Raw genomic sequence first — 26,402 nt, forward strand, 5'->3', positions numbered from 1 at the left:
GGGCAAGGGCAAGGGAGAGGAGTGGGGCAAGGACAAGGACAAGGGAGAGGAGTGGGGCAAGGACAAGGACAAGGGAGAGGAGTGGGGCAAGGACAAGGACAAGGGAGAGGAGTGGGGCAAGGGCAAGGGAGAGGAGTGGGGCAAGGACAAGGACAAGGGAGAGGAGTGGGGCAAGGACAAGGACAAGGGAGAGGAGTGGGGCAAGGACAAGGACAAGGGAGAGGAGTGGGACAAGGACCAGGGAGAGGAGTGGGGCAAGGACAAGGGAGAGGAGTGGGACAAGGACAAGGGAGAGGAGTGGGGCAAGGACAAGGGCAAGGGAGAGGAGTGGGGCAAGGGCAAGGGAGAGTAGTGGGGCAAGGACAAGGACAAGGGAGAGGAGTGGGGCAAGGACAAGGGAGAGGAGTGGGGCAAGGACAAGGACAAGGGAGAGGAGTGGGGCAAGGACAAGGACAAGGGAGAGGAGTGGGGCAAGGACAAGGGAGAGGAGTGGGGCAAGGACAAGGACAAGGGAGAGGAGTGGGGCAAGGACAAGGACAAGGGAGAGGAGTGGGGCAAGGACAAGGACAAGGGAGAGGAGTGGGGCAAGGGCAAGGGAGAGGAGTGGGGCAAGGACAAGGACAAGGGAGAGGAGTGGGGCAAGGACAAGGACAAGGGAGAGGAGTGGGGCAAGGACAAGGACAAGGGAGAGGAGTGGGACAAGGACCAGGGAGAGGAGTGGGGCAAGGACAAGGGAGAGGAGTGGGACAAGGACAAGGGAGAGGAGTGGGGCAAGGACAAGGGCAAGGGAGAGGAGTGGGGCAAGGGCAAGGGAGAGGAGTGGGGCAAGGACAAGGACAAGGGAGAGGAGTGGGGCAAGGACAAGGACAAGGGAGAGGAGTGGGGCAAGGACAAGGGCAAGGGAGAGGAGTGGGGCAAGGACAAGGGCAAGGGAGAGGAATGGGGCAAGGACAAGGGAGAGGAGTGGGGCAAGGGCAAGGACAAGGACCAGGGAGAGGAGTGGGGCAAGGACAAGGGCAAGGGAGAGGAGTGGGGCAAGGACAAGGGAGAGGAGTGGGGCATCTCGTGTGTTTTGCAGTAAACTACTCTATAAACCTGGAGTACATTAGGACATACAGTAGATATACAGTACAGCACAGCATGTACATACACTGTGTCTAATTACTTTCAGAGAGTCATGGAGTTGGAGGCCAATCAAGTCCCACATGAAATTATCTATGTTGACGAGGCTGGCTTCAACTTGGCGAAAAGGCGTCGCCGTGGGAGAAACATAATTGGCAAAAGGGCCACAGTTACCGTGCCGGGCCAGAGAGGAGCCAACATCACCATGTGTGCCGCAATCTCCAACAATGGTGCACTCCTGCATAAATGTGAGATTGGCCCCTACAACACCGACCGCCTTCTCCTATTTTTAGAAGACCTGCACGAAAGATTGGTGCCAGAGGTAGAAAGGGGACAGGTGGGAGACCACTTGCCAATATATGTGATCACATGGGACAATGTGGCATTCCACCATTCCCGTGCAGTCACAGCATGGTTTGACGCCCATCCTAGGATGGTGTCCCTTTTCCTTGCTCCTTACTCCCCTTTCCTCAACCCCATTGAGGAGTTTTTCTCATCCTGGAGATGGAAGGTTTTTGACCATCGCCCACATGACCAAATGTCCCTCCTGGGTGCAATGGATGCTGCATGCCAAGACATCACAGCTGAACACTGCCAGGGGTGGATAAGGCATGCAAAAAGATTCTTCCCACGATGCCTTGCCAGAGAAGATATCAGGTGTGATGTGGATGAGAACATGTGGCCAAATGCAGAAGACCGGGCAGATTAGAAGTTTACTTTGTTTTTTTTAATTATTATTCCGGTGCTTTTTCTGTTTGTATATCTTGCAGTAATGTCCTTTTGCAAATAAAGTCTTTACTGCAGCAATTCTGTCTCTGTCTTTTTTTAGAACTGTAACTGTACATTCTATAAAGCTACTCTGAGATGGTCATTCATTTTTTGTGACAAAATGCATGCATTTACTAAACCCAACAAAACAAAAATGTAGAGAGGCTTCAAAAGAAACTACAGTGCAAAACACAATCTCTGATCAATACAATAAACTGTACTGTCCATTGTATAAGGGCAGACCTGTCACATAAAATAATGCAGTTTCTGTAATTTCAGCTGATGATTGTGTTTTTTTTGTCATTGTGTTATGATTGACTAAATGTTCCTGTTGGAAGAGAACATGTGTTAGTGTTTTGAATAATTATTTGATTTTGAAACATGTTTGCAGTGTTTTGGTAGACATAGTGTATTGTGTTAGTGTATTATTGTATTTTGAAAATTAGATTTGGAGTTTAGTTTACAATGTGTGATTTTGAGCATGAAATTAACCGTTTTGCCAATTGTGTGTTTTAGGTGTGTTGGTGTGTTAAGAGTTTAGGAAATTTGTTAAATGTATTGAAAAATCTGTCATAGCGATTGTAAAAAACTGTAAGATGTGAATATCTGTAAAAATGTAATTAATCAAGCTGAATTTTCAACATCAGACTTAGTTGTTGTTTTTTTCTGTCATTGTTGTGATAAAGTGAGAAATTGATACTTTTATTAATCAAAGATGCATTAAAATGCTCAAAAGTGACATTTATAATGTTCCAAAAGATTTCCATTTCAAATAAATGCTGTTCTTCGGAACTTTCTATTCATCTGTGAATCCTGAAAGATAAAATGCATCACAGTTTCCACAAGAATATATTGTGCAGCACGAGTGTTTTCAACAGTGATAGTAATCAGAAATGTTCCTGATCAGTATTCTGATTTCTGAAGATCATGTGACACTGAAGACTGGAGGAATGATGCTGAAAATACAGCGGTGCATCACAGAAATACATTACACTTTAACACAGATTCACATTTCATAATATTTCACAATTTTATATCAACAACAACTTTATTTTTTCTTTTGATGTTCTATTTACTACGTTTATTTGATGCTGTAAAGCACATTTATCAGCTGCTGCTGTTGTCAATTGAAATAAATGGTGCTGTATAAATTAAACTTAAAACTATTTTTACTGTATTTTTGATCAGTAGTTTTCATTTGGGTTTTATAGCTTCAGTTGAGTTTTTATACTTGCAGTATTTAACTACAGATTTTCTTAAAATTAATAAAATGGCTCAGTTTTTCCTGTAATGTGCATCTGTTTTCTGGTCCAGCAGCTGAAGATGGTGCATCTGATCTTCTTGTGCTCCTATGCTTGTGTAAAATCTGAACATCTAAGTCTGATCTAATGAAACAGCATTAAACGGAGTAGACTGTGTGAGGAGCTCAGCCTTTCCATATCATTCATTAATTCTCATTAGTGATTAAAGATGGAGACTCTCCCGCTCATTTAATGACCTTCGGTCTCTGAAAAGCATCATGAAGTGACTCTATGAGCCGGTGTGAACCAGAACGGGTTCTTTGACGCTCCATCTGCGTCTCATTCATCCTCCTGCTCCAGTTCTGCTGTTCTGAACACAGTCAGAGTCTGTCGAGTCTCTCGTCTGACCTCAAGTCTTGCTCATTTGTTCACAGCTCTCCGGGGAATCTGTGGGATTCACTGAAGCGCTTGAGATCTGTGTGTTACTGCAATTAAATATGACACTTACATTATGCTTTGCTCATAAAAAACAAGTCTGGCAGGAAAAAATATACAATCTGAATCTCGCAGAATGCAAAAATCACACTATTGATGATGTTTGTGCATCAAGGTTTTTTTTTTTTTTACCAGTGGCTTCCTATAAACATATCTAAATAGAAAAATAAATCTGTGTTTGAGTCTCTGAGGGTTAAAACAGGAACAGCAGAATATGATGTTCTCATGTTGAACTGCTGATTTATGGATAAAAGCATCTGCTGTGAATAATGCACACATCTTCTGCTTTATTATTCTCAGTGTTTGTGCTCCATATCCTTACAGTATTACCCCTCATAGTCTGCTGTTACTGTACACACAGATCTTTACCTGAAAAAACATGACACAGGAGCCAAATAATCATCTATAAAGACGCTGCTAAACCAGTGAAGATATACATCCTATAAACAGGCTAACTGAAAGAACACAAATTGATAAAAACACTGAACCCAATGTTCAGTAATAATATAGCAATATTTCTGTAGGCCAGTCATGTTTCTATTAGGAACACCACTGATGGGTAAATCATCTCAAGAAAGTACAAAAACTATCTCAATTCTTAAGGAAGTTGTTATTCCCTGTTTGTGCAAAGCCAGTATGTTTTAGGCTAATGTGAGAACATTAGTATTTCCAGGAAAAAGAAAATCTGGGTCAAAATGACCCGAACACAGCGTGTTTATTCATGTATATTTCATGAGTTTTCTGATTAATGGGAAACATGATGCGTGTCTGGACAAAACCCGTGAGAATACTTTAATTATTTCAGCACTCTAAGTGTGTGTGTGTGTGTGTGTGTGTGTGTAAGAGAGAGAGAGAGTGTGTGTGTGTGTGTGTGTGTGTGTGCGCGCGCATGTGTGTGCACCTGTGTGTGTGTGTGTGTGTGTGAGAGAGAGAGAAAGAGAGAGACTGAGTAAGTGTGTGTGCGTGTGTGTGTGTGTGTGTAAGAGAGAGAGAGTGTGTGTGTGTGTGTGTGTGTGTGTCTGTGTATGTGTGTGTGTGTGTGAGTGTGTGTGTGTGTGTGCGCGCGCATGTGTGTGCACCTGTGTGTGTGTGTGTGTGTGTGTGTGTGTGAGAGAGAGAGAGAAAGAGAGAGACTGAGTGAGTGTGTGTGTGTGTGTGTGTGTGTGTGTGTGTGTGTGTGTGTGTGTGTGTGTGTGTGTGTGTGTGTGTGTGAGAAAGAGAGAGAGTGAGTGAGTGTGAGTGTGTGAGAGTGAGTGAGTGAGTGTGTGTAAGAGTGTGTGTGTGTGTGTGTGTGCGCGCGCTTGTGTGTGTGTGTGTGTGCGCGCATGTGTGTGTGTGTGAGAGAGAGAGAGATGTGTGTACTTGTCTACCTATCCATACCAAAATGAAAATATTGTCATTAATCACTTACCCCCATGTGCTTGCGAACCCATAAAAGCTTTGTCGTCTTCGGAACACAATTTAAGATATTTTGGATGAAAATCGGGAAGCTTGTGACTGTCCCATTGACTGCCAACTAAATTACACTGTCAAGGTCCAGAAAAGTCTGAAAGACATTGTTCTCGTGAAGTTTCGGTGTCTCTAAAGTTATAAGCAATGGTCAATCTAATCATAGCCTTTGAGCTACTTTTCCTGAGCAAATCTACTCAACAATGAGACTCCATTGATGTGCTTGAGCTGTTAGATGTTTTAGCATCCAAACTATTCCTAGAAAGTTCACATATAAGGCGCTTTCTCACCGCATAGATCTCGGGCCATTTTCCTGGTTATATTCACACTGAACTCTGAAGCAGCGACAGCGATGTCTTTATTCGAAGCATTTACAAACGTCAAAAACTAATGAATGGAGGATGCTGTGATTGGAGCTGTTTTTCATGTGTCTTGGGTTTTGAGATAATGGAGATAGAATGTAAACACAATTTACATGATTAAAAGAGCAAGGAAATCTGACTAAATCTTTTTATGACAACTTGCAGTGTTACCATACAAACTTGATTAAAGAATGTACTGATTTTATATCTGAGTTAGTGCTAGATGCAGATAAAGTTTTATTTGTTGGGGATTTTAATATCCATGTTGATAATGAAAAAGATGCATTGGGATCAGCATTCACAGACATTCTGAACTCTATTGGGGTTAGACAACACGTTTCAGGACCTACTCATTGTCGAAATCATACTCTAGATTTAATACTGTCACATGAAATTGATGTTGATAGTGTTGAAATTATGCAGCCAAGCGATCATTATTTAGTCTTGTGCAAACTTCATATAGCTAAAATTGTAAATTCTGGCCATTGATACGGTATCACTTCTACCACAAAAGACTGCTTTGTAAGTTATCTTCCTGATTTATCCCAATTCCTTAGCATATCCAAAACCTCAGAACAACTTGATGAACTACTTTACTTCTAAGATCGATACTATTAGAGATAAAATTTTAACTATTCAGCCGTTAGCTACAGTATCACATCAGATAGCGTGCTATAGATTACCTGAGGACCAATTCCACTCATTCACTACTTATTTAGGAGAATATTTGTATAAACTTCCTAAATCATCTGAACCAACAACATGTATGTTAGACCCTATACCATCTAAGCTCCTAAAAGAGGTGCTTCCAGAAGTCATAGATCCTCTTCTGACTATTATTAATTCATCAATGTCATTAGGATATGTAACCAAACCTTATTAAACCTCTCATCAAAAAAACACAACTTGAACCCAAAGAACTAGTTAATTATAAACCGATCTTGAATCTCCCTTTTCTGTCCAAGATACTAGAAAAGATGGCCATCAGTTCGTAGCAGTGGATGAAGAAGTATCATTTCGAACACAAGTGCAATATGGAGTACCTCAAGGCTCAGTACTAGGGCCGCTACTCTTCATGCTTTATATGTTACCCCTGGGAGATCTCATCAGGAAACATGGTGTTAGCTTTCACTGTTATGCTGATGATACTCAGCTCTATATTTCTTCGTGGCCCAGCGAAACATACCAATTTGAAAAACTAGCAGAATGCATAGTTGATATAAAAAACTGGATGACGAGTAATTTCTTATTGCTAAATTCAGAAAATGTTCTAACCCGAAGGTTGCAGATTCAAGTCTCGGTGCTGGCAAGAGTGTGTTTCAGTGCTGTGTGTGTGCACTTGGATGGGTTAAATGCAGAGCACCAATTCCGAGTATGTGTTACCATACTTGGCTGTTTCAGTTCCAGGAATTGTGACTGTCTCAGCATTTTCTGCAACGCGCAAGCCTGCACAGTTGCCCACTTTCCTGCACACAAAAGCCGTTATCACAACAGCTTCAGCAACGCAGCTCGAGACCCCGTTCTTGCTCTACCGGCTGTCGCCCCACGCCGCGGGGACCACGGCAGAGGATTACGGTGAGGCCGGAAGCCCCGAAGCCATCCTAGGAAAGCACCGGTGTACGAGTCGCCGCGGCCGAACTCTCACCTAAGCGAGCCGCTGTTTCAGTTCCAGGGATTGTGACTGTTTCAGCGTCTTTTGCAATGCGCAAGCCTGTACGGTTGCCCGCTTGCCTGCACACAAAAACCGTTATCACGATTACCCAGATATTTCCCGAAAAAGGTGTAATTTCTGGTGTCCCGGCCACGGCTGATGGTGCTATAAATGTAGTGACGATGCCCACTGCTCAGTGCCCATCTCCACATATAAGCACAGCCCTTCACACAGGGCTCGCGCCCATAAAAGCGACTCAAGTTGATCGCGCGCACTGCATAGTAAACGTGCCCACTCGCATGTCACACGCGTCATGTGGTTTCTGTAAAAACGAAACCCGTGCACGTTCGTTCTGCCCAGTCAGACAGCGAGTCTAAAGCAGTAAATGTGCACGCTTACAGCCCACAATTACTCACAGACAGCACGAGTCCCTCGGGACCCGCTCAGCCCTCCCTCACTCGGTTAAGCACCGTGGGGGGGTCAAGGATGAGCGATCTGCCCGCTGTGATCAGCGCGCTCCCCGCCTCAAATGTCACAGGCTTAACACCCATGTTAGAGCACATCGAAGCGCTGCCGTTGCCCAGCCAACAGAGCGCGCTTCACATCCAACCCCTAGCCATTCATGCAGACGCATGGTAAGCGCTTCCAAAGGTTTCGGATTGGGTGCTAGACATTATAAAGGGAGGCTACTCGCTACAGCGTTGAAACTACGGTCAAAACAGAAGTAGCACACCTACTTCGAGCCGAAATGTTAAAACTGTTGAGCAGAGGGGCTGTGAAGCCTGTATCTCAAGCTCAAAGCGAGGGGGGGGGGCTGTACAGCAGATACTTTCTGGTGCCCAAGAAAGACGGGGGTCTCAGACCCATACTGGATCTAAGACAGCTCAGCAAAGCATTGGCGAAACGCAGTTTCAAAATGCTTACAACCAGGAAACTCCTCGCGCATATTCGCAGAGGAGACTGGTACATGTCAATAGATCTGAAGGACGCGTATTTTCAAATACAGATAGCGTCACGTCACAGGCGATACTTGATATTCGCCTTCGAGGGCCAGGCATACCAGTTTTCAGTCCTGCCGTTCGCCTTGTCCGTGGCTCCTCGTACGTTTACGAGGTGCGTGGACGCAGCGCTCGCTCCTCTCAGACTCAGAGGCATGCGAGTGCTGAACTATTTGGACGACTGGCTGATTCTGGCTCTATCACGAGCAGAGCTCGTGGAACACGGCGCCATTTTACTCGATCACCTCGAGAAACTCGGTCTCAGTGTTAACTGGACGAAGAGTTTGCTTAACCCCAGTCAGACGAAACTGTTTTTGGGTATAGCTCTGGACTCACGTTCCATGACGGCGCGGCTGTCACCACAGCGCGCGTTGGGCGAATTTCTCTCCGCTGCGGCGCGACCGTTTCGCTCAGAGAATTTCAGAAGATGCTGGGTCTCATGGCCTCAGCGTCTCCAGTTCTTCGGATGGGCCTGCTCCGCATGCACCCCCTGCAGTTCTGGCTGAGAGCGCGGGTACCTGGTCAGCTGCGTCTCAGGGTCAATCAAACCGTCCTTTGGCCTGTGGTCAGAACGGGGAAAGCTCCAACATATCAACTGTCTGGAAATGCTGGCAGTGGAGAACGCGCTGACGCGCTTTTGTCCCCGAATCAAGGGACACCACGTCTTAGTCCGTTCGGACGACATGTCTGTGGTGTCCTACATAAATCGCCAGGGCGGTCTCGGGTCCCGAAACCTGCACAGGTTGGCGGAACGCCTCCTGGTTTGGGCTCAGCGCAACTTGTGCTCGCTGAGGGCAGTTCATGTGTCTAGGCTACAGAATCTGGGTCCAGACAGGCTGTCCAGAAGCAACATTCCCACGGGCGAATGGTCTCTACACCCGCAAACAGTCCGGCTGTTGTGGGAGAGATTTGGCAGGGCGGAGGTGGACCTCTTTGTGTCCCACGACAACGCTCACTGCCCCGCGTTCTTTTCCAAGAACGAAAGCGAGTTGTCACGGAGATGGCCATGCTGCCCGCTTTATGCTTTTCCCCCCGTCTCCCTCCTTCCGCAGGTGATAAAATGGATGGGGGAAATGGGATGTTCAATACTGCTTGAAGCACCATTTTGGAAGAACCAACCATGGTTCCCAGATTTGATGCAGTTAGCAGACACTGCCCCGTGGCAAGTGCCGTTGAGGAGGGATCTCCTCTCGCAGGCCGGGGGCTCGATTAGCACCCTCAACCATAGTTGTGGTCCCTCCATGTGTGGGCGCTCAACGGTTATCCGCTGATCTCTCAGTGGGAGTGCTAAATACCATCACTCAGGCTAGAGCTCCGTCGACACGACGGCTGTATGCCTCGAAGTGTTCGGTGTTCTCCAACTGGAGTACAGCTCGGGGATGTTCACCCCTTAGTTGTGAGGTGACGGAGGTTCTCTCCTTCCTACAGGAGCTGTTGGATAAGGGCAGAGCCCCATCCACGCTCAAAGTTTATGTGGCGGCTATCGCAGTGTTTTCTGAGACAGCGCTCGGTCAGTCAATAGGAAGGAACGATTTGGTCATCCGCTTCCTTAGAGGAGCTAGGAGGCTGAATCCTCCCAGACCTCCGTCAGTCCCTGTTTGGGGCCTCGCAACGGTTTTTGGAGGCCATGAAGGGTTCCCCTTTCGAGCTTAGCCAAACGATTAGCCTCCAGCATCCTTCGTTCAAGACAGTGTTCTTATTGGCTCTCGCTTCAGTGAAGCGTGTGGGTGACCTCAGACGCTCTCGGTGAGCCAGTCGTGCTTGGAGTTTGGGCCTGATGACTCAAGGGTCATGCTTCAACCTGCTGTCGGTATAGTCGAATCAGGGCCCTGATTGGAACTCTGAGATCGCGAGCGTTATGCGCTGCCGACTGTTATATGGGCAGTATTGCGTAAGACCCGCATTGCCACATTGGTCAGGCCTTGCCTCGGCTGTGTGATGTGATATTGCCGCATCTACGGGTGCTGCTAGATATGGGACGGAGGGTCCCCCCCCCCTCCTGTCCTGGACTCTCTATGAGTCCCTCGGGTGACTGTGCACTGTAAATCCTGGGCGTTGCTTCCAGATTTATTGGTGTGTGATCCCTGCGCGCACGGCGCTTTACATAGGGTTCCCGTAGTGTCTTAGCTAAGACGCAGTACGAGAGAGCTCTCGTAAGAGAACGTACTCGGTTACTAACGTAACCTCGGTTCTCTCTAAAAGAGGGAACGAGTACTGCGTTCTCTGCCGTGCGTACGATTCACTCTGGTTCGCTTCGGCGATGAAATAAATCAGGTGAGTCAGCCTTTTCGAGCTCCTTTTATAGGGTTGGGCCACACCCGTTTCGGCGGGAAGTGGCATGAAGGGCGCGAAATTCAAAATTAAGGATAATTTTTTGCTTCAGTATTTCATGAAAAGAGACTTTTCCCGTAGCGTCTTATCTAAGACGCAGTACTCGTTCCCTCTTCTAGAGAGAACCGAGGTTACGTTAGTAACCGAGTACGATTCATCTGCTCTCAGAAACCAGTCCATCATCATCTCATATCATGGAGAACATCATATTAGAAATGTGTTAGGAATAGATACAGGATCATGAGAATCACACTGTTCATGTCTGTTGATTTCCACAGTCACAGTCACCAACATTGATCACTGGACCAGGAACGACTTCCTACAATGTAAGTCAGTAAGAAAACCAGCAGAAAAACTCTCTGAGAGTCTTCATGTTCTTCCTGTAGAAGGAGAAAGAAGAGTTTTAAATTCCTGATTCTGATGTGTTTTATCTCCATCAGATTCCCATCAGCTCACTCTGGATCTGAACACAGTGAATAAATACCTCTCTCTGTCTGAGAACAACAGAGTGATTACTAACACTTACACAGTCCAGCCGTATCCTGATCATCCAGACAGATTTGATGCGTGGTGGCAGGTGTTGTGTAGAGAGAGTGTGTGTGGACGCTGTTACTGGGAGATTGAGTGGAGTGGAGAAGAAGCGTATATATCAGTGTCATATAAGAGCATCAGCAGGAAGGGAGGAGGTAATGAGTGTGGCATGTATTTTCAAACAGTATATTTTTTTCTGAAATCTTAGACTGCAAATATCCAGTTTTAAAAATACAGCTTCAAGTTTTCAGGATGAAAGGAATTTCGGAATATCAAATTCAATCATCTAAAATTCAATACGCAGAAATTCAGATCGTAGAGGAAGTAGGTCAGAGGTCATCCACAGGGAAGAGTAGATAAACTCTGAAAAGTCTAACGGAGTCTTTCGTTCAGTAAATAGTTTTCTACTGTGAGTGTGTGGCGTAAGATCAACCTGATCATGAGTTAGGCTAATGTTAGGCTAGTGTTCTCAGCATCTGAAACATTTTTACACCAAACCACCCCCCTCCAAATTAATACATACTTTACAAAAATGTCACTGCAGATATTCTTTACAAATATTATTATACAGTAACTTTAACAAATAAGCAAATAATGCCTGGTGTTTTCTTCAGGAGCATCAGTGGATGTCTGAACCTTCTGTAATAGTTGTGTTTGAGTCTCAGTTGTCCTCAGAGTGAAAAGATGGATCTCAGAATCATACAGTCACTGCTGGAAAGGGTTCAGATATGCAGAAGATGCTGGAAAACTGAAGAATCTGCAGGAGCTGGAGGATTTTTGTGAAGAACAGAGCTCAGTTTAACTGTTCAGAACAAACAAGGGACTCATGAACAACCATCACAAAACAGAAAAACAGTCATTTTCAGCTCCCATTCTTGTTGCCCCTGACCTGTTGTTTCGAGTCTAAAAGTTATATGTTTAAATTTCAATATTAAGGTTTAAACCAAGAGAGACTCTTCAAGCTCAAATCACTCATTAATTTAATATTCAGGTGATCTGCAGCTGGGTTGTTCTGTGAACTGATGTATCAGGACTCTGAGTTAACTTCTGCTCTCTACATCATCCATCATCACAGACCGACCCAAATCCACAGCAGTATCAGCACACACGTGTGTTCAGGTGAAGGAGAGCTTGCTGTGTTTAGTTACAGTCACTGACAGTCATGTGATCAAAGGTTCTGTCATTAATGCTGCATCAAATTCCTGATTCTTAAGGCGAAGGAGGATCTGTGTGATACAGAAGCAGTTAAAATACAGATAAAATACACAGAAGTGTTCATAATCTGCAAGAAGATCACCAGCTGATCCTACATCGACCCAGATACAGAAGAATAATGAAATCTAACTTTCTGGCCTGCTTCGATGTGTGAACTTAATTAAGAGGAACAGGTGTGAAGCATCGCGCCGCCAAACACATTTATACATACGGAGCACGAGGGACCTGCTGGATCCCAGACCTCATTACCAGAGCAGAGTCTAGACTTTCCCAAGTCTGAGATGAAACCTGCCAGATTCACACACACACACACACACACAGACAAACACACACATACACACACACACACACACACACACACACAAACACACACACACAAACACACACACACACACACAGCTTTATGATAATTCCTTCTGGATGCGTTCAGAAGTGATTAGTGTATACTTTAAGGAAAACACAGTTTTTCCATATTTCACTGTGTTCTTCCCTCGACTTAGGCGAGTTGATACGTTCCTCTGCCGTCTCAGTGCATGCTCAGTGCAACTCAATCGCTGTAGTATGGTGTTTTTTGATTAACTTCACAGTGATGACATTACTGCTCTGAGGTCGAAGTACTGCCAAGTGCTCTCAGGAATGACGATATTACTCTTCCAACATAAATTATAGTTATCATTTTTATCCACAATTTTACTGTTTCTCAACTTAAAATATGAGGTGGTGTAGTTATTTTTACTTCTGAAAATGATATTTAACAGTACTTAAGATGTCTAATATTATTTAATTTATCACAGCATATGGTCAAGACTAAAACTGAACTAAAAATGAATAAAAACTATATAGACAAAAAAGCGCATCAAAATTTTTAAACTTTAACTAAAATGAAAATAGAAATTATTTTAAAAAACTGATGAAAAAAGAAAAAATAACTTTAAAATTGTAATTAATTAATGGTAGACATTAATATAAAAATACAAACTAATTGAAACTGAATTAATTAATTGGATAATGAATGATTAATTAATACTATAATAGTTTAAATAACTACTAAAAAAACACTAGAATACTATAATAAACTCAAGACTCAAAAGTCTCCATTTGAAAAGTCTTCTTCTTCTTCTCTTTCTTTTCATGGGTCTATTTTTATATATATATATCAAATAAGTTCCAGACATGTATCTTAGAGTTAACCAGACGTTTTTCAGCATCATGTTTGCATTGTCTTTCTGTTGTAATGTGAGATGCGTCTGTTCTCAGTGCAGCTAGCGCTCAGCTGTTCTGTCTCTTGGCTCGTTACACAGCATCATTAATTGTTTTGGCAGAAGCAGCTTCTGATGAAGGTCATAGACACACCAGATATGAAATGAGAAAAAGGCAGAGACACTAAATAAATATATGCTGATGAGCAGAACAACAAGAAACACTCCAAACATGAGCTTGTGATGTGGATGTCCCACTCTCTCTGTCTCTCTTGAGCGTTTTCTGAGGGTTTCATTCACTGTAAAACGTATTTTAAATATTTATTTAAAAGCACAGGCCTGGTTTTCGTGAACGGAGACCTTTACTATGACATGTGACAGTATTCAGCCAAACTCTTGCATTTACACGATTCCCAGCACACTGGAGGAGAGTCTGGACTCCGTCATTTTTATTTCCGGAGTCAGCATTGTCAGACTGAAGTATAAAGCCATCAGCTGTTCAGAACCACATTCTGTTACTCATATTACTAAAACACAAACCCAATCTTATTCCTAAATGACAATGATTGAGCTACAGTGTCAAGTCATCTTTATTTATATAGTTCTTTTAAGATTGTGTCAAAGCACAAGCTGCTATGGAGTTGGTTTATTGTTTACATTTTCCCCTTAGGAATTTGTTTGGTGCAGCATTCTATGTGTATGTACTGTAGGTATGACTGGGCTGTTATAAATGTAAGAAGAAAAAAATAATAATTCTAATTTGTATGTTATAAAGTTGTTTGGGCTGGGGATAAATTGAATGCGATCTGCGATTGCATCATAATCATGTTGCATTGTGGTCTAGGGAGCGATCTGAAGTGTGTGTATGAAGCAGACTCGCTCCCTCAGTCAAAATCCAGGGGTCGAGGGTCTGTCCATATAAACTTCTGTCGTCCACTTCATGAAGTGGAACACACTTCAGAATGAGAACGCAGCCAATGGATTGAAGTCTCAATGGATGAGTCACTGAATCATTCACTTAAATGATTCATTCAAACACGTGGATATATTCAGAAACTAACAATGTAGAGTCTTAATGAACGAGTCACTGAGTCATTCACTCAAATGATTCGTTCAAACACGTGGATTCATTGAGAATCGAACAATGTAGAGTCTTAATGAACGAGTCACTGAGTCATTCACTCAAATGATTCGTTCAAACACGTGGATTCATTGAGAGTCGAACAATGCAGAGTCTTAATGAACGAGTCACTGAGTCATTCACTCAAATGATTCGTTCAAACACGTGGATTCATTGAGAGTCGAACAATGCAGAGTCTTAATGAACGAGGGAGAGGGGCCAAGATGGCGACTGTGTAACATCCATGTGCTGAAGCTCTGCACTTATTTTATAGTTGACACATGTAGAAGGGAACATAATAATACTTTATTTGCTGATCTAAGTACATGTTTTTTCGTTCTTTCGTCTTTCTAACTTTTTTCTAACCTTTAACGAATATCATGGAAGAAGATAAGCCTGTTCGAAGTGCCATGCATTCTTACGCGAGGAAATCTCTGGATGCCGCCTTCAAAGTGAATGACGCTGCGAATGCCTCTGGATCGAAAATCCCATTACCTGAAACTCCTAAAGCGCCTTCCAAAAAATCAAAAATGGTCGACAGAGTGGCGTCGGACAATCAGACGGTCTCCAATTTACACCTGATGGAAATTTTGGAGCGAGTAGAAAAAATGCAATTGGATTTTCTGAATCGCATGCAGTCCCTTGAGGTAACAGTGAAAGACATTCGAATTCATTAAACAGTGTGACTGAGGCGCTTGAGTTTATGAGCAATCAAGTAGAAGAGGTTACAAGCAAGGTGAGCTCATTACAGAGCAGGGTGGAATCACTCGAAAAGGAGAACTGTGTGCTACGGGAGAAATGCGACGAACTGGATGCTTACAAAAGCCGGTGTTCAGGAGCAGCGAGGAGAAGATGTTCGAAAGATTCTAATCGACTTATTCGGTAAAGTTTCTCCTGGGATAGCAGACCAGCTCATCTACACGCTTGATGTGGCCCACAGACTGGGTGCTCGATCTGAGGGAGCGCGCTCGAGCCGACGCATCATTGTACAGTTTCTTTCACGGAACGTTCGAGATCAAATCTGGAGGGATGCCCGAACCGCCGCCGTCCTCAAAGATCGGAAAATCAGGATTTTTGAAGACTTGACACAAAGCACCAAAGACGCCAGGAACAAGCTTTGGCCTCTTGTCGAACGAGCGAGAAAGGAAGGGAAGAGAGCAGGCTTCAGAGGGCCGTTTGCATATGTGGACGGTAAAAGGATTTCTGCCAAAGATCAGTTAGGCTGAATGATGCTGAGGCGTCCTCATCGAAGAATCAAGGCAGCAGATGACTCTCTTGATACCCACGATTAAGCACGAACTGCTCCAGGGATTTTTTCATTTACTTAATTATTTATTTATTTATTTATTAATTTTTTTTTTTTTTCTATTCTCTTTAAACGGGATAGACAGACTGTGTAGTTTTCAGCTAATTGGAGTCTGGAGCTAGAAAATGTAAAGGTACCATTACCTTTAAAATCTTCACGTGCTGGATCTTCAGTTCATATTTTTATTTTGGGTTTTAATCGTTTAGAACATTTTTCATAAACACGGAATATTTACTTTTGGAACCATCCTTAGCTGTCAATAAGAATGAGCGCTCGTTTTGAACAAAATTTAAAGTCATTATGACTGAAAGAACGAAAGTGAGAAAGAACTGTAATTAAGGATAAAAGAAAACAAAACAGACTTTTACTCATGCCTATGTTGCAGAGTCAGGCGAATTATCGCTTTTTTTGTCTTATTCTAGTGAAGTTTTCTTCTGTTCTAATTGATATCTTGTTCTATACCTAGTTCTTTAGGTTTTATATTCTTGTTTATTTTTTATGTCTTTGTCTTTGTTTTCTTTAAATGCCAGAGGTTTAAAAATAATGTTAAAAGGAAGGCCTTATTTTTGTTTTCTAAGAGGCACAAAGTAGATTTCTGTTTTTTCCAGGAAAGTCACTCCACAGCTAAAGACTCCAAATTCTGGAGGTCACAGTGGGGCAATGAAATATGGTTGTCACACGGGTCAGAATATTCTGCTGGAGTAGGGATTATGAAGTATAATTTTAATGGTCGTATTCTGGAAACCAGTATTGATCCTTCAGGTCACTTCCTGCTAATAGTAGTAGTTATTAATCAGTTTATAGTAATTATTATCAACATCTATGGATACAACTCTGTTGGGGAAAACTGCACTTTCTTAAACACGCTAGATCATAAACTTTCATCTGCATTAGGAAAATATCCTACTGCTTTTCTGATTTTAGGTGGTGACTTTAACATGGTAATGAATAACATGCTAGATCGACACCCTCCAAGGAAAGCAGCTTCTCCAAACTCAAATCTTATAGCATTTATGGATAAATTTGATTTAGTTGACATATGGAGAGAAATGTACCCGGATGTAATACAGTACACCTGGTGTAACAAAGACCGTTCAAGGCAGTCTAGAATCGATTATTGGTTGATCTCTAAAACACTAGTGAATAATAATATCTCTGTTAATATTAGTAACAGTCCACTGACTGACCATAATGCCATTTATATTTCAATTAATTTATCACAAAATACTACAATTAATACTTCTAAACCGTCACTTTGGAAACTTAACAATTCTCTTCTTAAATATGAAAAGGTTAAAGAGCAGATTGTTGAGTTAATCCAAACTTACTGGGAAAGAGCTGAATTAGAAAAATCTTATGGACGGAATTGGGAGCTTCTAAAATATGAATTAGGGAAATTCTTAAGAAAATTTGGAAGTAATATAGCAAAACAAAACAGATTAATTGAAGATGAAGTTCTTTCACAGCTTTCTTCTTTATCAGTTGGGGAACCATTGACAGAGACTCAAAACACTGAATACTCTAATCTACAGAATAAATGAGATGACCTGTACAGATCCAAAGCTAAGGGAGTATGTGTTAGATCCAGGAAAACATGGCTGGAAGAAGGAGAACAGAACTGGAAAGATCCAATGCTATGAATGTCTCTATAGATCGTCTCCAAACAAATGATAGAGTTCTTGATAAGCCTAAAGAAATAGCTACTTATTGTTCCAAATTCTATAATAAATTATATACATCAAGATATTGTGATAATTCAGCCAAATTGTTTTTTGATTCTGTCAATCAAATTAAAGTTATTTCATTAGAAGAAAAAGAAGCTTGTGATGGTGATATAGCTCAATCAGAAATTGAACAGGCAATTAAGAATTTAAAAAATAATAAAAGTCCAGGCAGTGATGGTCTAACCGCTGAACTATATAAGATGTTTGTTAAAAATGTATCTCCTTTCTTATTAAAAGTGTTCGAAGAAAGTCTTGAATTGGAAGCACTTCCACCAACCATGACACAAGGAGTCATCACCCTGATACCCAAACCCAACAAAGATAAAGAGTGTCTAGAAAACTGGAGGCCAATCACCCTCTTAAATAATGATTAAAAAATTTTTGCTTCAGTTTTAGCAAGAGGAATTAAAGACGTCCTTAACTCTATTATTGATGAATCACAATCAGGTTTTATGGAGAAACGTCATATTACAAATAACATAAGATTAATCTTAGATCTTCTAGATTACGAGAATCTCATTCCTAATAACAGTTTCATGCTTTTCTTAGACTTCTACAAAGTCTTTGATTCGCTTGAGCACAAGTTCATATTTCAAGCTCTTGACAAATCTGGGTTTGGAGATCATTCCTGTAAAGCCATCGGGACATTATACAGAAATAATAATAGTGTTATTAAGTTAAAATTTGGAACCTCACCAAGATTCAATTTGTCACGTGGAGTAAGACAAGGCTGTCCTATATCTCCATATTTATTTTTACTTGCCTCTCAGTTTTTAGCTCTGCATATCTCTACTAATAATTTGCAAGGTATCACAATTGACGATAGACAAATCATTATTAGCCAGCTGGCTGATGACACTACTTTGTTTCTGAAAGACGCCTCTCAGATCCCTTTAGCTTTGAGATTGATCGAGTCCTTTTCCAGAGCGTCAGGTCTCTGCTTAAATATCAACAAGTGTGAGTTAATGTCAATCAAACGCTGTGATCTTCCCTCTATTTGTAACATTCCTGTGAATGATCAAGTTACATACTTAGGAATTTTATTAATAAAGACCAAAAAACAAGATGCAAAATAAATTTCGACCCGTTACTAGTGAAAACCCAAAGAAAATTCAACTCATGGCTGCAGAGAGATTTGTCAATAAGAGGAAGAACTTTACTCTCTAAAGCCGAAGGTTTGTCTCGACTGACTTATGCTGCTCTTTCCTTGGAGGTTGATAAAGGAACATTGAAAAAAATTGATAGCATGTTAAACAATTTTGTTTGGAAAAATAAAACTCACTATATTAGGAAATCTGTAATAATGAACCAAACTAAATGGGGGGGACTGGATTTTGTAGATTTTACTACCCTAAATAATACTTTTAAAATTAATTGGCTGAAGAATTTTCTTAAAAATCCCTCCTCACTTTGGAATATTATCCCTTATTATATTTTCTCTAAAGTTGGTGGCCTGAATTTCCTTTTACTTTGTAATTATAATGTTTTAAAAATCCCTATCAAACTTTCTAATTTCCATAAGCAGATGCTCTTGGCCTGGTCCTTAATATACAAACACAACTTTTCTCCGCACAGATATTATTTATGGAACAATAAGGATATTCTTTACAAGAATAAATCACTTTTCTTTGACAACTGGTTTGAAAACAATCTTCTTTTAGTTGGACAGCTTTTTAATTCACAAGGCAGACTTTACAACTACTCAGATGTCTTACAGAAATATAATATTCCTGTATCTGATGATGAATGTGCTGTTGTTTTCAATGCCATTCCCTCTGGTGTGTCTTTTCTGTTGCAAGGTACAGTGTAACATTTCCATGGCCATGTACTTACACTCTGAATTTAACTGACACAATGATCGGAAATGTTTGCTTTTCTGCAGATCAACAAAAAAATAACTATAAAATTAGAGCTCTTTTTCAGAGAGAGATAATAACAATTCCTTACATAATCCCTTATTGGAATGGCATTGTGGAGAAAATACCTTGGGAGGAAGTATAGACCTTGCCTCATAGATATCTGCTTACCAATAAAGTAAAAGAAATAACATTTAAGTTAATTCACAAATGTTACCCAACTAAAGCCTTTCTTAGGAAATATAAGTCAGACATTGACGTGAGTTGCTGTTTTTGTCATTCTTCTGAAGAAGACTTTATTCATTTATTTTGGCAATGCTCCTACACTGAAAAATTTTGGTCAGACTTTTTGGCATTTATTCAGTGTTATTTTGTAAGTGACTTCTCTTTTTGTTTTCATGATGCTTTCTTTGGATTGTTTGACAATTCAAAAGAGAATACTGGAAAATATTACATAATTAATTTATGTTTCCTGTTAGCTAAATTTCACATTCATAAACAAAAGTTTACTGGCTCTAAACCTCTTTTTTCTTTATTCAAATTGGACTTGGACAAGTATGTGGAAACTATCCGAAGTTCTGTTAATTTGAAAGCTATGAAAACAGTCTCTTTATATTCATCCTTTGTGTCTTCTTAAGATGTAGTTTTAATGAACGAGTCACTGAATCATTCACTCAAATGATTCGTTCAAACACGTGGATTCATTGAGAATCGAACAATGCAGAGTCTTAATGAACGAGTCACTGAATCATTCACTCAAACGATTCGTTCAAACATGCAGATTCAGTCAAAAACTAACCACGAGAAGTCTTTATGGACGATCACTGAATCACTCACTCAAACGATTCATTCAAACGTGAATTCATACAAATTAAAAACGTTAAAATAAACAATCTTTCCCGCAGTGTGACATGATAGTTATCTTACACTGTAAAAAAATGTAATGTATATTTTTCCACTTATGAGGCCTATTTTATGCTCTGATAAAAAAAATTTTTTAAAAAGTGTTATTTTTGTTTATTGAAGCAAGGATAGCAAAGACTGTTAAAACCTAAATCATGTTGCTTAATAGTCCAATATATTGATTCAGCAAATCATTGATATAAATTATTTTAGCTCAGTAAGTTGCCAAAATAGCCTTAAATGCAGCTAAGATCTTGAATCGTGATCCTGCCTGAAAAAATATGATATTTTGTTTTATATGATATAATGCCAGGTATGTGAAATATTTAGTTTAAAGCTTTTCACATTTTGAAGAACAATCCCCAACCCCCACGACAAATAAATAAATAACACAAAATGCAATTAAATACATATTGTTACACCTCCATAACCATACACAGTTCACATACAGACATCTACACATACAAAATCATTAAAACATTTTTTTAATATTCCAATACCAATACCAGTAAATACCCAATTATGTCACTGTCATTTTTAACATTTATTTCTTGATTTAGTATTTTATCATTCAAACATTTTTTTATTATTAATTTATTATTATAAAAAAAATAGATGGCAACAATGTAGCGCACTCAGCAGTGCGCAGTGCGCGAGCCGCTGTTCTGGCCAATGGGCGGCGCGCCTCAATGAAGAGCTCCTCAGATCAGCTTCAGCTTCAGCTTCAGCAGCATCAGATGAAGATGAAGATGACGGATCCTCACACATGGACGAGAGAGATGCACACAAGCTCTGTCTGATGGTGAGAACATCCACACCCTCCACACACACTGATGTCTTTGACTTCAGTGAATCATCCTGATGTCGCTGTTTGAGAGGAAATAATCGCGTTCAAAGGAAAATCAATGATGGGGATTCAAATGTCTAAGGTGATTGTTCAGCGTTTGACATTTTGCTTCATATTGGTAGGTTTAATGATATAGTATTTCAGTGTTGCATTGTGAACTCGTGGAGTCCTGTTGTAATATTTTTCATACCTATTTTTAATGCATGTTATTTTTTTATTTTTTTTATTTTTTTGCACATTTTTCCGCGTGCATGATTTACTCTATTAGTTGAATCTATTCAAAAACAATAGAAAGAGCGATTAATGTAACACGAATTAAACGAAGAATACATTATATTACTGTCAGTTCAGCAGTTTGGGAAACCATAGTGAACGCTGACTTTAATATGAACCATCTACTGATCCAAAAGATCTACTTCCTCTTTAAATAGTTAGAGTTAAGTACTTATTGTTAAGTTTATTATTGTTGTTTTAACTAGTAAAAAGAAGAAGAGTGAATTGGAAATCTCTCAAGGTGACCTTAAAGTTGGGCGTGAACACAAGTCAGCACAGACTCACAGCATCAAAAACTGAAAATTAAGAACCAGATAGGATTATTAATGCAGTATCCGTCCAGCAATAATCTGGATTCCACTACAATCAATCTGGATTACGTGATTATATTACATCTTAAAATGCTCATATTCAGATCACAGTTACTTTTTTTGTGGGTTGCATGATTACATGTTATTCACACAGTGGCAGTAAATTATTCTTAGATTATTCTTAGAAAGTTTCCTGTCCAAAACTTCTACGGTATTTCATAAACTCGTCGTTCTGCTGCCTATAGATCCTCAGACAGATCAGGACACGCCTTGTAAAGAGACAGATCAGGGCTGTTTACTGATCAATGCATTCAACCTTGGCATTATTTTAAGACAAGCGTTGTGTTTGTTCTTCTTCAGTCCAGCATTTATAGACATAGACATATACTTCCAATCCAATGCAAGTGGCTCCTGGAGTGATTCATGTCTCTTTCATTTCATGACAATAACGTGTGAAGTTGGTCTGGTGTTCTGTCTATTTTCCTTTAATCTGGCACAAATCTGGTCTTTAGATATGATAATAAACATGCATTTGGCAGTTTTACAATGCAGTTTTCCATAGTTAATTTGGGTGAATTGGTTTCATTTGCTGCAGGTTTCAATTCTTATTTTTTTTATTATTGTGATTTAGTCGCAGTATGGAGAAGTTGAAAGCGCCTGTGAAGTGTCCTGACCCCCGTCGGCCATCATTGACGCGCTATGAAGGGGGTCTGACTCACGTCTGTCATTCGTAGACGCTGACATTTCCACCGGCCGTGTGTCATGACAGCTTTACTGAAGACTATTCATGCCTTCAATTATTCATAAAAACATCACTGTATGGCACGCATGATTCTGAGTGATTAGGCAAATTGAAAAGGTGAATTAGGTGATGCCTTCTGTCTCTCTAATTGATCAATTGATTGAAATGTATGAGAGGGTTTGTGAAGGGTGCATGTGGAATCTGAGAATGTACAGATGATGTTTAATTGAAATGAGATGGATTAATGAGAGTGAGGATCAAATCCAATGATATCCCCCTTAGGATGCCAGGAACAGGAAATAATTATGTCTAATTTCAGATGTTGAGAGTTTTTGAGTCCATCTGTCTGCATGAAGCATCTTTGATGATCATTGACTGGAATCATCTGAATGTGAGAATAACTGCATGTGTTCATAAAAACAGATGCAGTGTAAATAAAAGACCATCATAAAACAACAACAACAACAACAACATGTTGAACAAAAATAGGTCAGCTGGCTTCATAATGATAAACTTTAAATCTCAAGGAATGTAATGGAGCTCTAAGTTATGTCTCAAACTGAAATATTAACAATGCAAAAGTGATTTTCTTACTTTCTTATTTTTGTCCTGTTTTCTAGTAGAAATATCTAAAAATTATTTATTCAAAAACAGGGATATTATTGTTAACTAAACCTAAAACTGAAACCTTACAAACATTTTGATTACTTGAAAAAATAAATTAAATAAATAAAACACTAAGTGGAATAAATAAAATGTAAAAAATAAATAAATAATAATAAATAAATTTCACCTTATTTTATTTAGTTGTCAAGGCAACATTTCTTATTTGTGTTCAGTTTAAGTTGAAATACTAAAGTAAATAAAACTAAATAAACTAAATCTTAAGAAGAAATAGTCATATGACAAAATGAAAAAAACTAAATAACTAAAATGAACTAAAAGATTCAGAACAATAATCATCTTTTTTTTTTTTTTACCTTTTTAACCATTAATTAATATTATTATATGATATTTGTACTCTAAAATCTAGATGAGATTTCTTGTTCTCTAAAAAGATTTTTTTTTTTAAAATATCAAAATTTTGTTAGTGTTTGCTGATAACGAGCAAAAATATCTGCCAATGTGGTTAGAAGAATAATCTTGTTTAGCCTTTGAATTAAGATTATCTTTCTTACCCCACTGGCACATAGTTTTGATCATATTTAGCAAACACTAACTAAATTATTATTTTTTTAAATCTTAAGTCATTTGTGAGCAAAAAATAAGTAAATATATCAAAACTTAATGTTTGATTAGTAATATGCATTGCTAAGAACTTCATCTGAACAACTTTAAAGATGATTTTCTCAATATTTAGATTTTTTTGCTCCCTCAGATTCCAGATTTTCTAATAGTGTCCTCCTAACAAACCACACATCAATGGAGAGATGATTTATTCAGGCTCAGATTTCAGATTCATTATAAATCTCAATTTCAATTATGACTGGTTATGTGCTCCAGGGTCAACATGCAGTACTAACCTTGAACAGAAGGGGGCACTTAACTGCAACTTTTATTTATTGTGTGTGACGTGTGTTCCGTTCTTCTTTGTGTCCCGCCCACAGGATGATTGACAGCCCCGTGACCCAATAGACAGGATGATCGCTACCGGCGGGCTGCTGAGGATTTCCCGTCGCCAGGACTCGCTGCGAACCAAGAACCGCGCGGAGAACAAGAAGAAGCGGAAAGCTAGGAAGAAGCGCAAGAACGACGTGGTGGTGGTGAAGGGCAAAGTGAAGCTGTGCTCCGTCTCTGGGCTGGTGGCAGCGCTGGGGGTCTTGATCCTGATGACCGGCATCACCATGGCCGTACTGGGATACTGGCCCAGAGAGAGGAACCACCAGAAATTCATCAAACCCGTGCCACAAATAATAACCGAGAACTTTACGAGCAATAACGAGTTAGTGAAGTCAAACGCCTCATCTGGCTTCTTCAGAAGTCTGCTTGTGAGATATTTATACTCGGACAACCTCAAAGTCTTCGGACCGTTAGTGATGGGCATCGGGATTTTCCTCTTCATCTGCGCCAACGCGGTTCTCCACGAGGATCGCGATAAGAAAACCAAAATCATCAACCTGCGAGACATTTACTCCACAGTCATCGATATCCACAGTTTGCGCGCCAAAGACTGCGTCCCGTTCAACGGCCTCATCGTGCAACCGAAGAGCGATAAACCTGCGTCGCCACGAAACAACAGACGCCCATCGTGTGCGAGGAAACACAGCTTGTTTGCGAAGCACCCGTCGTTCGCTGACACGATCTATAGCATACATCACGGAGCCGAGTGGGAGACGCACTCCATCGTCACGTCGTCGCTCAATGCCTTCACGCTCCCCGTCATCAAACTCAACAACTGCGACGTGCAGGAGAACGAACCTCCGCGGCGTAAGAGCTGCGTCGCGACACTGGAGACCAAAGCGGAGGCCTGGAGGACACGCATGTGTCTTTCGCACCTGTCTCTGAACGCACTGATGGATCCCGGAGCCAGGTGTCTGGACGAGAGCTCGCGCAGGTTCAGCTGTCCCAGACTGGAGCGATCGGGGAGTAAGGGCTACATTAAACTCTCCGATCTGGGACGAGATTCGCTCGAGACACCCGACGCAGGGCGAGAGGAGAAAGAGACCCGCGCTCTTCATGAAAACTCAGATACACGTCTGCATAAACACACTGCGTGTCATTCGTGAACCATGACCTAGGGGCACATTAAAAGACTTTGAGTCTTTCTTTTGAAGATGGAAAATAAATACTAATAAACAAAACTAAAAAAAACTATACAAAACTATTTTAACTTACACATGTCCGAAAAGGAGTACATTGCGAAAAAAAAAAGTTTTCTTACGTAGTATTTCTTGTATAAATATAAAAAATTTATTGAATCAAGATGCATTTACTTTAATGGTAAAATGACTTATGATATTATGTTGTTTTCTGAATTAATATATATATATAGTTTTTGCTTGAAACAAGCATGAATATCTGCTAATGGGACAGGAAAAATAATCTTGTTTAGTCTTTGAATTAAGATTAGTTTTCTTATCCCAATAGCAGATATTTTTATTAATTTTAAGCAAAAACTAAAAATTTTTTAAGCTTGTCAAGTAAATGCATCTTGATTCAGAAAACAAGACAAAAATACTAAAATATTTTTTTTGTAGAGTAGGAAGAAGCATAAGCTTATTTAATCCTACCCCTTCTTCACTCAGCATCGATTATAATAATAATCATAATGTATAATTATTCATATTGTTTTCATGCATTAAAATAATTAGACGTGCTAAAACGCAGAATTTGGTAACAATAAAACATAAGGTGAGAAAAAAATACAACATAGAGCTCTAAACATGCGATTTTTGTTGAACTTTTAATAAATTGATGTTACATTGTAAAGTTTTCATGATTTTAATTAATTAGATATACTTTTTAATTTATTTAATTTAATTTACCAATTAAAAAGGATTCCAGAAAAAAAACAAATATATATATATATATATATATATAAAATAAAACATTTTATAGGACCCCCCAAAAAAACAATTTTAACCCCGTAAAGCCTGAATGTCTGAACACTAAACTCTTCACACAGTTCTAAGCATCTTTCAACTCGACCCTGCAGTTCATTTCTCATTCAAAAAGCACTAAAACTAACAAAACACTTCATTAATGTCTCAAATCAACTCTATATGATATATTTCTCTCATTCATTTCTGTGCTAGGTTTTAAACTGATGTTGACTGATGTTGTGCTCGTTGTGTGAAGAGTTTTAAAAAAGTGACCCAAGTATTGAGAAATGTGTTTTAGCGAACATAAAAAACTGTAACTCAGAGACTCAAAAAATATGAATTTGGTGCAGATTTAGGCCTACATGATGAAACTCTGATAAATCAATGAGATCTTTATAACAGCATTGCTAACACGG

At 40.2% G+C, this 26,402-nt stretch overlaps 1 protein-coding gene across 1 annotated transcript; it reads left to right on the forward strand.

Annotated features, from left to right (window-relative positions):
- Positions 1-23,883: 23,883 nt before the first annotated feature.
- LOC132095694 (transmembrane protein 200A-like) lies at positions 23,884-25,191 on the forward strand. Its single transcript, XM_059500807.1, has one exon. The coding sequence runs from the start codon at positions 24,085-24,087 to the stop codon at positions 25,168-25,170; it is 1,086 nt and encodes a 361-aa protein (XP_059356790.1). The 5' UTR covers positions 23,884-24,084; the 3' UTR covers positions 25,171-25,191.
- The last annotated feature ends 1,211 nt before the right edge of the window (positions 25,192-26,402 follow it).

The sequence above is a fragment of the Carassius carassius genome, chromosome 20 (genome assembly GCF_963082965.1).
Source record: "Carassius carassius chromosome 20, fCarCar2.1, whole genome shotgun sequence".
Classification (NCBI taxonomy): Eukaryota; Metazoa; Chordata; class Actinopteri; order Cypriniformes; family Cyprinidae; genus Carassius; species Carassius carassius.

Excerpts from the sequence above, each read along its gene's own strand:
- LOC132095694 (XM_059500807.1), top strand. The coding sequence starts at position 24,085 with ATGATCGCTACCGGCGGGCTGCTGAGGATTTCCCGTCGCCAGGACTCG.